General features: G+C 46.8%; 1 protein-coding gene across 2 annotated transcripts; it reads right to left on the bottom strand.

The window, feature by feature from the left end:
- Nucleotides 1–7,263: 7,263 nt before the first annotated feature.
- LOC109751304 (protein DEHYDRATION-INDUCED 19 homolog 3) lies at nucleotides 7,264–11,213 on the bottom strand. 2 transcript variants are annotated; one of them, XM_020310196.4, is made up of 5 exons: nucleotides 10,528–11,213; nucleotides 10,244–10,437; nucleotides 9,191–9,268; nucleotides 8,786–8,985; nucleotides 7,264–7,757 (listed from the first exon to the last, which is right to left on the bottom strand). In XM_020310196.4, the coding sequence occupies exons 1-5, from the start codon at nucleotides 10,601–10,603 to the stop codon at nucleotides 7,646–7,648; spliced, it is 660 nt and encodes a 219-aa protein (XP_020165785.1). In that variant the 5' UTR covers nucleotides 10,604–11,213; the 3' UTR covers nucleotides 7,264–7,645. The 2 variants fall into 2 exon arrangements, with proteins under 2 accessions (XP_020165785.1, XP_020165784.1); XM_020310195.4 differs by having other exon boundaries at nucleotides 8,786–9,072; nucleotides 10,528–10,980.
- Nucleotides 11,214–11,863: the final 650 nt, after the last annotated feature.

Here is an 11,863-nt window from a genome sequence, read left to right as displayed (position 1 = left end):
GGTCTTGTTTTACCATTGTCGAGATGTCTTGTAAACCGGGATTCCGAGACTGATCGGGTCTTTCCGGGAGAAGGTTTATCCTTCATTGACCATGAGAGCTTATAATGGGCTAAGTTGGGACACCCCTGCAGGGTATTATCTTTCGAAAGCCGTGCCCGCGGTTATGAGGCAGATGGGAATTTGTTAATGTCCGGTTGTAGAGAACTTGTCACTTGACTTAATTAAAATACATCAACCGTGTGTGTAGCCGTGATGGTCTCTTCTCGGCGGAGTCCGGGAAGTGAACACAGTTTGAGTTATGCATGAACGTAAGTAGTTTCAGGATCACTTCTTGATCATTTCTAGCTTCGCGACCGTTGCGTTGCTTCTCTTCTCGCTCTCACTTGCGTATGTTAGCCACCATATATGCTTAGTGCCTGCTGCAGCTCCACCTTTTTACACCATCCTTTCCTATAAGCTTAAATAGTCTTGATCTCGCGGGTGTGAGATTGCTGAGTCCTCGTGACTCACATATTCTACCAAAACAGTTGCAGGTGTCGACGATGCCAGTGCAGATGACGCAACTGAGCTCAAGTGGGAGTTCGACAAGGAACGTTGTCGTTACTATGTTTCTTTTCTTGATGATCAGTAGTGAAGCCCAGTTAGGACGATCGGGGATCTAGCATTTGGGGTTATCTTATTTTCATTTGGATTTGACCGTAGTCGGTCTATGTGTGGATTTTGGATGATGTATGAATTATATTTATGTATTGTGTGAAGTGGCGATTGTAAGCCAACTCTCGTTATCCCATTCTTGTTCATTACATGGGATTGTGTGAAGATGACCCTTCTTGCGACAAAACCACAATGCGGTCATGCCTCTAAGTCGTGCCTCGACACGTGGGAGATATAGCCGCATCGTGGGCGTTACACATATTTATCTTGAAGCTTTGTCCACAACTCATGAACATCCCGAAACGGCATGAGTTGAAATATAACTACATTGCTCAAAGCATCAGAAAGCACATTAGAACCTTGAGCATTGAGATAAGAGTTTTTCTCATCCTCTAAAGATAATCTTAGGGGATCCTTCGGAGGAGAAAAACCCATATCTACTCTAAATTTGGGTCCATGACCCTAAAGAGATTAAGCATGCGAATAACCCAAACATCAAAATTTGTGCCATCGAAACTAAGAGTGTTAGAGAATCCTAATCCCCTAGTCGACATCTTTACTCTCTAGGCAGTTAAGCCTAATAACGAGAGACGAGGCTCTGATACCAATTGAAATATCGAGGATGTCGCCTAGAGGGGGGTGAATAGGTGCTTTAAAATAATTACGGTTTAGGCTTGAACAAATGTGGAACAAACCTAGTGGTTAATTTATCAAGCACAAAACCTACAACAACTAGGCTCACCTATGTGCACCAACAACTTATGCTAAGCAAGTCAAACAACTAAGTGATAGCAAGATATATAACAAGAAACAATGTGGCTATCACAAAGTAAAGTGCATAAGTAAAGGGCTCGGGTAAGAGATAACCGAGGCACGCGGAGACGACGATGTATCCCGAAGTTCACACCCTTGCGGAGCTAATCTCTATTTGGAGCGGTGTGGAGGCACAATGCTCCCCAAGAAGCCACTACGACCACCATAACCTCCTCACGCCCTCGCACAATGCAAGATGTCGTGATTCCACTAAGGGACCCTTGAGGGCGGTCACCGAACCCGTACAAATGGCAACCCTTGGGGGCGGTCACCAAAACCCGTCAAAATGCTCGGGGCGATCTCCACAATCTAATTGGAGACCCCGACGCTTGCCCGGAGCTTTACACCACAATTATTGAGCTCCGAACACCACCAACCATCTAAGGCACCCAAGAGGAACAAGCTCAAGGGTACCAAGCACCCCAAGAGTAATAAGCTTCTCAACTTGTAACTTCCACGTATCACCGTGGAGAACTCAAACCGATGCACCAAATGCAATGGCAAGGGCACACTTAGTGCCCAAGTCCTTCTCTCCCAAATCCCACCAAAGCAACTAATGCTAGGAGGAAAATGAGACGAAGAACGAAGAAGAGACCACAAAGAACTCCAAGATCTAGATCCAAGGGGTTCCCCTCACATAGAGGAGAAAGTGATCGGTAGAAATGTGGATCTAGATCTCCTCTCTCTTTCCCCCCTAAAACTAGCAAGAATCCATGGAGGGATTGAGAGATATCAAGCTTGAAGAAGGTCAACAATGGGGGAAGAACACGAGCTAAAGAGATAAGGTTCAATGGGGAAGAAGACCCCCTTTTATAGGCACCCCTGAATCCAACCGTTATGCACTCAGGTTGTGCACAAGCGGTACTACCACTCGGAGGAGCGGTACTACCGCTTAGCACGGTCAAAATAGCCCAACGAGACAGAAAAACACGAGCTGTAGTTCTGCCAGAGAGGTAGTACCGCTCAGGGGAGAGGTAGTACCGCCCGGAGAGGTAGTACCGCTTATAAGAGGTACTACCGCCCGGAGAGGTAGTACCACTTATAAGATGTACTACCGCTCGAAGAGGTACTACCGCCTATAAGAGGTATTACCGCTCGCTACTACCGCTCTACTACCACGAAACCCGACACGAAAAACTGCATCCCCAGAAGCAGCGGTACTACGCGCGGCACAGGGCCGCGGTAGTGCCGCTTACAAGCGGTACTACCGCTCGAGAGGGCAGTACTACCGCTTGAGGCTTTTAGGAACACAACAGAGAAAACAGAGGATGCAATAAAGCCTAGATTGCCACAACTTCTGCAAATGAACTCCGGATTGAGCAAACTCAAGCTTGTTGGATAGATGACGACGAGAAGCATCCAAACAACAACTAGAGAAGTGAAACCTCCAACAGAGAAGAACCGGCATAACCTACAACATCAAAAAATCATAGAAGATGCATGTGAACTCCGTTTTTGATGAACTCAAGCTTGTCATGAATATGACCAAAAGCTCCAAATCTCACAAGGAGAAAAATCAAACAAGAACAAAGAAAGATGATGCAAGGATGCAATGGTTTGAGCTCTCTACGAATGATACGATCAAGCTACTCACTTGAGAGTCCCCCTTGATAGTACGGCAATCAATCCTATAACCCGGTCTCCCAACTTCCAGCATGAGACCGGTAAAATAAAAAACCTATCAAGGGCAAACCTTTGCCTTGCGCATAATCCACTTGATCTAGATGATGACGATCTTGTCCTCAAGATGGATCACTTTTCTTGATTGTGATGGGTCGATGAAGACTAGTTGATTGCTCCCCCATACTCCACTATGGGTGAGCCACTCTTTGGCACATCTTCACAAGTCCATTGTCACCACAATGGATGGCAAGCTTCAAGCATGATCTCTTCGTGATGCTCCACTTGAACTTGCACACCGCAAACTTGATGACGATCACCACTTGATGTCATCCTCTTCATGGGTTGTATGATATCTTTATCTTGACGCAAGCCCATGGAAACATACCTAACCCCACATAGAACTCTCACATAGACCATGGGTTAGTACACAAAGCGTAATGCACGATGTTTACCATACCTTGGGATCACTTGATCCCTCTCGATACATCTTCTACGCTTTGTGTGTTGATCAACTTGATTCACTCTTGACTTAGTATTGATCAACCATGTATCATGACCAATCTTTATATAATTCCTTTAAAAGCACCTTGGTCAACATCAACACATAAAATCCTTGAAACCATCACATAGACTTCAAGAAATTCCTATGGGCAAATCCTTCAAATATAACTCATGGCAACCATTAGTCCATATAGATTGTCATCAGTTACCAAAACCAAACATGGGGGCACCGCATGTTCTTTCATCGTGAACCTATTACAAAACATGATCATCTCATACATCAACATATATCACATCATGTTTTGGCCATACCACATCACAACATGCCCTGCAAAAATAAGTTAGACGTCCTCGACTTTGTTGTGCAATTTTTACATGGCTGCTAGGGCAAACTATAAGAACCGTTCTTATCTATGCAAAACCACAATGGTGATATAAAAGTTGCCTTTTAACCTTCTACAAGGACTGCCCTTGTCAAATCAGATTCAACCAAAGTAGGAGAGACAAACACCTGCAAAGCCACTTTTATGCAATACAAGTTGCATGTCAAACAGTGGAACCGGTCTCATGTGCGAGGACATGTAAGGTTGATCCGAGCCGCTTCATCCCACAATACCGCCGAATCCAAATAAGACAAGGGAAGTAAGAAATTTGAACATCAACGCCCACAACATCTTTGTGTTCTACTCGTGCATATACATCTACGCATAGACCTAGCTCATGATGCCACTGATGGGGAACGAAGCATGAAAATCATAAATTTCCTATGAACACCCAAGATCTAATCTAGGAGATGCAAAGCAGCGAGAGGGGAGTGTGTCTACATACCCTTGTAGACCGAAAGCGGAAGCGTATATAACATGGTTGATGTAGTCGTACTCTTCGAGATCCAATCATGATCCAATCCAATCTAGCGCCAAACGGACGGCAACTCCGCGTTCAGCACACGTGCGGTTCGATGGCGTCTCCTCCTTCTTGATCCAGCAAGCAAGAGAGGAGAAGTAGATGGGATCTCAACCAGCATGACGGTGTGGTGGAAATGGTGGTGGTGCAATCCCGGCAGGGCTTCGCCAAACGCTGCCAGAACCAATCTGAGGAGAAAACGGAGTTTTGGGAGAGGTAGGGCTGCCGCCGGGACGCGGAATTTTGTGTCCCCAGCCCCTCCCTCTCCCCCACTATTTATAGGAGGCAAGGGGGAGGGCTGGGGCGCAGCCTTGACCCCTCCTCCAAGGGAGGGGCGCTAGCCTAGGGAGGAATCCTCCCTCCCCAAGGCACCTAGTGGGGTGCCTTCCCCCCTTAGGGCTCTTCCCCATTTCCTTGTTCTAGGAGCATGGGCCTTTTGGGGCTGGTGCCCCTGGCCCATGTAGGCCAGGGCGCACCCCCTACAGCCCATGTGGGCCCCTGGGACAGGTGGACCCCCGGTACAATACCGATAATGCCTGAAAACTTTCCGGCGACCAAAACAGGACTTCCTATATATGAATCTTTACCTCCGGACCATTCCAGAGCTCCTCGTGATGTACTGGATATCATCTAGGACTCCGAACAACATTCAGTTACCTATGCACATATCCCAATACTACTCTAGCGTCATCGAACGTTAAGCGTGCGGACCCTACGGGTTTGAGAATCATGTTGACGTAACCGAGACACCTCTCTGGTCAATAACCAATAGCGGGACCTGGATGCCCATATTGGTTCCTGCATATTCCACGAAGATCTTTATCGGTTGAACCACGATGTCAAGGATTTAGTCAATCCCGTATGCAATTCCTTTGTCCGATGATATGTTACTTGCCGAGATTCGATCGTCGGTATCTCCATACCTAGTTCAATCTCGTTACCGGCAAGTCTCTTTACTCGTTCCGTAATAAAAGATCACGTGAATAACTCATTAGGCACATTCCTTGCAAGCTCTTTACGATGTTGTATTACCGAGAGGGCCCAGAGATATCACTCCGTCACACGGAGTGGCAAATCCCAGTCTCGATCCGTGCCAACTCAACAGACACCTTCAGAGATACCTGTAGAGCACCTTTATGATCACCCAGTTATGAAGTGATGTTTGGATACACACTAAGTATTCCTCCGGTGTCAGGGAGTTGCATGATCTCATGGTCTAAGGAACAGATACTTGACATGATGAAAGTTGTAGCAAATAACTAAATGATCTGATGCTAAGCTTACGTTTGGGTCTTGTCCATCACATCATTCTCCTAATGATGTGATCCCGTTATCAAATAACAACTCATGTATACGGTTAGGAAACATTAATCATCTTTGATCAATGAGCTAGTCTAGTAAAGGCATACTAGGGACACGGCGTAGTTTATGTATTCACACATGTATTTAAGTTTCCGGTCAATACAATTCTAGCATGAACAATAAACATTTATCATGAACGGGAAATATGATAATAACCATTTTGTTATTGCCTCTAGGGCATATTTCCAACAAGAAGAAGGGGAAGGAGGAAGCGTGCTGCCACTATCTGATCTGGTAGCGTCTCCGGCGCCGGCGCCGCCGGCGCTGAATGGAGAGAGGGAGAGAAGGTCGAGGCGAGAGAGACAGAGAGCTCGCGTAACGTTTCGCGAGAGGTTTGCTTCCACGATATGGGTCGCGTGGGTCATTTCCCAGCGATTTCCACGGGGTTTGGGAGGGATTTGGCCTAGACCGGGTCCAACCGAAGACGCATATAAGACAGGCCAGGATCCAACCCCGGCCGGGGCTAAACCCACGCAGATCGGCCGGGTTTTGGCCCAATATCGGCCAGGACGGAATTAAACGAACAAGGCCTAAGGGGATCTCTACCACATAGCTACCCTTTGATCCCGGTCTAATTGGTCTAAAGGTTTAGACTCCTGATTAGACAGGCTCTAGCCCTTCTTCATGGACGTCGAAGTGTTGCCGGATTACTACTTAGGAACACGTGGATACCTCGAAGGGTCGTACACTTTGACTCTATATCGGAAGATCATCTCAGAGAAATTCTCACGGCTGGGAGGTATAACCTAACTGCGGGAATCATCACGCTTCACCAACTTCTTAACTGTTCCCGGTACTCTGCTAGTTGGTGAGTTTGATCATTACCGGCCATCTCCATAGTGTTCCTCGGTATGATCGTGTAGCATAATTTTTTTTGTTGCGTAACACGTTCCCCTACAGATGATGTTTCTAATGTTAATTTTCACCACATGGGAGATCCTATCAACCTCCCACAATGAGACGCTGATGAGTTTGAGGTTTTTCTCTAAATGTGTCAGATGCATGGGAAAGCATGGGAAAGCAGAAGCTTATCACTGGTTTCTCTGATTTCCAAGTTGTTTCCTGTAATCGTGTTTGCAATTTGGTGGCTGCTCATGTACTTGACTCCCATGGTGCCCGTATCGCCCAGGGTAGTGGCACAACGCTAACCTGGAAAGAAGGCGATCCATTTCTAGTCAACGCAGTAAACAGGCGACCAAATACATGTTCAGCCAGCGTGGAATTCAAAGTTCAAAGTGACAGGAACAAAGTCAGTCAGCGTGGAATTCTCATGCCAGTTACCGTTCTCACAGGTCAGTCAGCGTGGAATCCCAAAGCAGTAACCGTTCACACAAAGAGCAACACCGCCACACAACCCCTGGTCCAAAGCACAGCATTTGTGTGCCCCAATGGCTAAAAGGACTTGGATTCTGCTTATTGCTTCCACACAGGTGGAGCTTCTGTAATTTCCCATTGCATTGCATTCTATAGTATGTAACAGCTGTGTGACGTTGGTACAGACCAATGTTCCTTGACAATGAAGAGGATGGCACAACAAGTTACAACCAAGGCAAGGAACTGCTGGCCGATAATTCGGTGGAAAAAACCGGCAATATGGGACAGCTACCATAAATTAAGGTGTAATGTGTCAAGCCCAAATAAAATCCGCACTTGACTGCGGGTGCACCAGACGCACTTGACTGCGCCCAAGTTAAGATTAACCAACTCAGGGCGGAGTGCTGCAGTTCTATCCGAATCAGCGTGAAGGAAGCACCCATCTAACAAGGAAAATGCAGGGCCATTCAAGCACTCAGTCGTCTCCAAATAAAGTGGAGAGGACCAGGTCTTGCACAAAGGTCGCCCTGCTTGTGGCTTGTTTCCGCTTTTGTTCCCTTTCCTCACTTGTGAGGGACGAGTCAATACTGCAATGGAAAAATACAATTTAAGTTTGCAGATCGAATGAGGGAAATAGAAGTCACTAAAAATGAAATAAAGTATGTATATTTGAGGGATTCTATATTTGGGGGCACAATACTTGAGCACATATATGACTGAGAAGTGTAACTACAGAGTTATAGGATGCGGAATCCTTTTGCCTCAAATGGTCCAAATGCACTGTTTCTAAACATCAAAGCTAAACTTATAAGATGTGTGTATTCTCATGATTACGGCTACTCTATATGTTATCCAATGGTTTTTTTTGGGGGAATAAAGAATATAGTTACTGAACTCCGCCTATGTCTTCTAGGCATAGCCGGTCCCAAGCCCGGGTAAAGGAGGAGGGTTGTGATAGGCTTGGCGAGCCAACGTAAAAACTAGCCAGTCCCATAGGTATGAAACCCACTTGAGCGAGAGTAGTACTAGGATGGGTGACCTCCTGGGAAGTCCTCGTGAAAGGGTTTCATATCTAAGGGTTGTGATAGGCTTGGCGAGCCAACGTAAAAACTAGCCAGTCTTTTGGGTATGAAACCCATTTGGGCGAGAGTAGTACTAGGATGGGTGACCTCCTAGGAAGTCCTCGTGAAAGGGTTTCATATCTAGCCTACCCCAACTTTTTTGGGATAAAAGGCTTCGTAAGTAAAGTAAGTAGAAAGAATATAGTTACTGAAGAAACAGTTTTGGCTATGTGAAACTATTAGACTCAGTTAGCAATAGCTTACTGAAAGAACAAGGAGCAATTTGAAATAAGAGAACTGCTGCTCACAAATGCAGTGAAATTTTCCAATAGCAGGAGAGAAATTATTTCCAGATGCAAAGCCGTGGAATCGGTTCAAACAATAGCTAGGATATTCAGATTTGGATCACAACAGGAGTAGATTTGATTTTGAGAATCTATATTATTTTTGTCGTAAAAAGTGTGTAAATTGTGTGCAGGTAATAGATTTGAAATGATTCACAGGAATAAAACCGGTATGGACAACTGGCCTGATACCAGAATAATTATATATACCTTGATTCCCAAGGTTGAGGAGGTGCCTCCTTAAGAATTGAAGTATCATCGAGAACCGGAACTGATGATTTCGATGGTTCTTCGGCATCTGATGTTGCAAAACCCAGGCCAAACGATGAAAGCAGTGGATCAGCATAAATATTTGTAGTGGCGGCGGTGGTGTTCCTTGACCTATGACTATGACCGCCTCCTAGAAGCGCCTGCAAATGAGCATCACGTAGATCTCGGCTCAGTAAAGGAAGTGCACGGCGCTCGGGAATAACGAATCTGCGCAACCGGCTGACATTCTGTATATGCCAAGAATAAAAAGGGCATCAGAAACCTTACTGACTTGACAGGAACATTGTTTTTAGCCAAGTTATCCATGAGTAATTAGCATATGCATGTACAAGAGGAGAGAGAAACCTTGAACAAGTAACCATGATGCATGGTGATATGATTTAGCATATCTCTTGTAATCTTTTCAGAGCAGATGGGGCAAGGCTGAAATAAGAATGGAAAAATAATTAGGGGAAGATATAAAAAAACAATATGTTTGAACAGTCTGACTGTACGACAAAAACAACATAATATGCTAAATTTAACATAAGTAACTATTTTAGCTGCCAGGAAGCTTGCAGTTAATCTCTGGAATATTTATTTGGAAATGGATAATCTCTGAAACGTGAGTTTCAGGTAACAGTATCCTTGTGATATGTGCAATGCTTTGGTAGCTTCCTGAGTGTGCACTGCACCCACTTGAACTCAATCGATCAAATATAGCAACTGAATCCATCGTCTCATTTTAATCTCTCCAAACAAATCAAATTGTATTGTGCATCCTAACAGGAAAAAAGTGCTGTCATGAACATTCAAATGCTCAGACTTCAGACATGTAATTTCTAGATTCCTTTTCCCCTAGCACAAGTAGCTACCAGGTGTGCCATAGGTGGATTGCTCAAGTACTACAATGACAAGCAGATACCAAGGTTATCACACTGCCCTGTATCTAAGACTAGACCTTCAAGTTCAAGTAGGAACACAAGAAATTTCAGACCATGGAAGTTTGATAGGTTAGCAATTGACCCGAAACCTTAGGCAAGCTAAATCTACAAACGAGTGAACCTCTTGATTTCTGGGCCAAGATACAAACTTCCGTTCTAGTATCATTTTGTGTGGTCAAGCCCTAAATCCGTAAGCCTATCCTGCACAATGGACTGATGAATACCTGACCCTACATCTTGGGTCACCTAGCACTCATTCATGAGAGTAGAGTATAGGAGATTTGGGCAAAACCATAGCGAGCTTGCGATCAATCAAATCAAAATAGGTAAAAGGAGCTAACATTTTGAGTTAATCCGCTGGGTCAACCCCTCAGGGCACAGCATTTTCTACAGCTCCAATCGGAAAAGGAGCAGGATGCGAGTTTTGCAGAGAACATCAAACCATGAGGGTCGGGCACGGTGGCGATTTACTGACCGCGGGGTGTGGCTCGTAGGGGTGGTCCTCCTCGAGGTGGACGCAGAGGGAGCCGAGGTCGTAGTCCTCGTAGCAGTAGGGGCAGGCGACCTCCGGCCATCTTGCCTCCTCCATCTGCATCTCCATCTCCATGTCCATCTCCCCGTCGTCCTCCATGTCCATGTCCACTTCCTCCATCCCCATCCCCGACATATCTGCATCCAGACCAACATGAAATTAATTAAGTAAATCCAGTGAAGGGGAAAGGGCGAAGAGGCAAGGCGAGACGAGAAGGGCGGACGCACCGTCGATGTGGCCGAGCTGCGCGGCATAGAAGCGCTTGGCGGCGGCGAGGCGCGAGATCCAGTGCTCCGAGTCCATGATTGGATTGGGTTCCTCTTCCTCCTCTTGGTTCCTGTGCTAGACGCGCTTACTCAATCAGCCGCTTCCTCCGGGCCTCGCCTCCGCAGCCACCAGCTAGACCTCTCGCTCCGACTACGACTCCGTCTCCGTCCGCCGCCGAACTCCGACAGCGAGAACCCAACAAGTGAACCTCTTGATTTCTGAAACGAAGCCTTTTTCTTTGGGGGATTCGCGCTGTGGTTGGCCGTGTTGCTTAGCCCAGCAGTGACCCAGCTCCTCAAGATGGGGCGGATTTTTCGGTTGACGGAGAAGAGGAGGGGGGGGGGGGAGACGACGAGGAAGCTTCTTCTTATGAGGGGAGGGGAAGGGGAGGAAGAGGAAATGGGTGAGAAATCGGGGCGCGGGGCCTTTTCGTGCAGGGTAGTAGAGCAGAGCCGCGTAGTACCGGTCGCCGTCCCGGTCAGCAGCAGCGGCCGGGCCGACAGCTACCCCGTGGCGTCGGGTGTGGTGAGGCGATGACGGGTGGGCGCACGGGGCGTCCGGGTCCCGACCGGCGGTGGATGGGGGTCGCCTGGGCCGTGCGGGAGGGAAGGAAACCGCGTCGCGTGGTAGGAGTGGTGGTGGCTTCTGGTGGGCTCGCTCGCTCGTCACGGGGTAAAAGGAAGCGGAGGTGTCGCGTTGCGTGGTTGGTTGCGGAGGGTGGAGCCGCGGGGGACGGGTTTTTTTATTTCTTTTATTTTTCTGGTGGACACGGCCGGGGGCCGGCCAAGGGAGGATGGGGACGTGGGGCCGGCCGAGCGCAAGCGGGGAAACGAGGAGGAATTTGTGGTGCCGTGTGCTCGTCGCTGCAGTCGTTTCAATCGTGGTGCCGTCACGCGGAATGCGCACCGTTTCTCTCTAGAACCAGAATGGAAAGCGCAGCTGTCAGCAGGCCGGAGCTTTTAATACACCAAAGATCCCTTGTTTGTTTCTTAAAATGTAAAAATATACACTAGCACTCCCTCGGATTCGTATTAATCATCGTTGCTTTAGTATGGAGTAACACCTTTTTTTAAATGAATCAAATCTATTATAAAGGTTGATCAAAAGTATAGAGCATCCCAAACGTTAATAATAAATAAATAAAAGTACATCAAAATGTGGATTAGCTGATTTTGGTGTTTTGACCCTTTTGCTAAAGTTTAGCCGGATCTGACCCCATCCGAAAGTATTTATGGATCTTACCCTTTTGCTACCGCTAGGGTCGAGGGCGGTATGGTATAATAGCCTACCGTCAAG

Source organism: Aegilops tauschii, chromosome 3 (assembly GCF_002575655.3).
Source record: "Aegilops tauschii subsp. strangulata cultivar AL8/78 chromosome 3, Aet v6.0, whole genome shotgun sequence".
In the NCBI taxonomy this organism is placed as follows: domain Eukaryota; kingdom Viridiplantae; phylum Streptophyta; class Magnoliopsida; order Poales; family Poaceae; genus Aegilops; species Aegilops tauschii.
This window is presented reverse-complemented; position numbering and strand designations above follow the sequence as displayed.

What these genes read in the sequence shown, in the direction of transcription:
- LOC109751304 (XM_020310195.4), bottom strand. Translation starts at nt 10,603, where the DNA reads ATGGACTCGGAGCACTGGATCTCGCGCCTCGCCGCCGCCAAGCGCTTC. An exon ending in GCAGCTCGGCCACATCGACG is followed by an intron (nt 10,438 to 10,527) that starts GTGCGTCCGCCC and finishes GTCTGGATGCAG; the next exon opens with ATATGTCGGGGATGGGGATG. An exon ending in CCTCAACCTTGGGAATCAAG is followed by an intron (nt 7,758 to 8,785) that starts GTATATATAATT and finishes TTTCCATTGCAG; the next exon opens with TATTGACTCGTCCCTCACAA.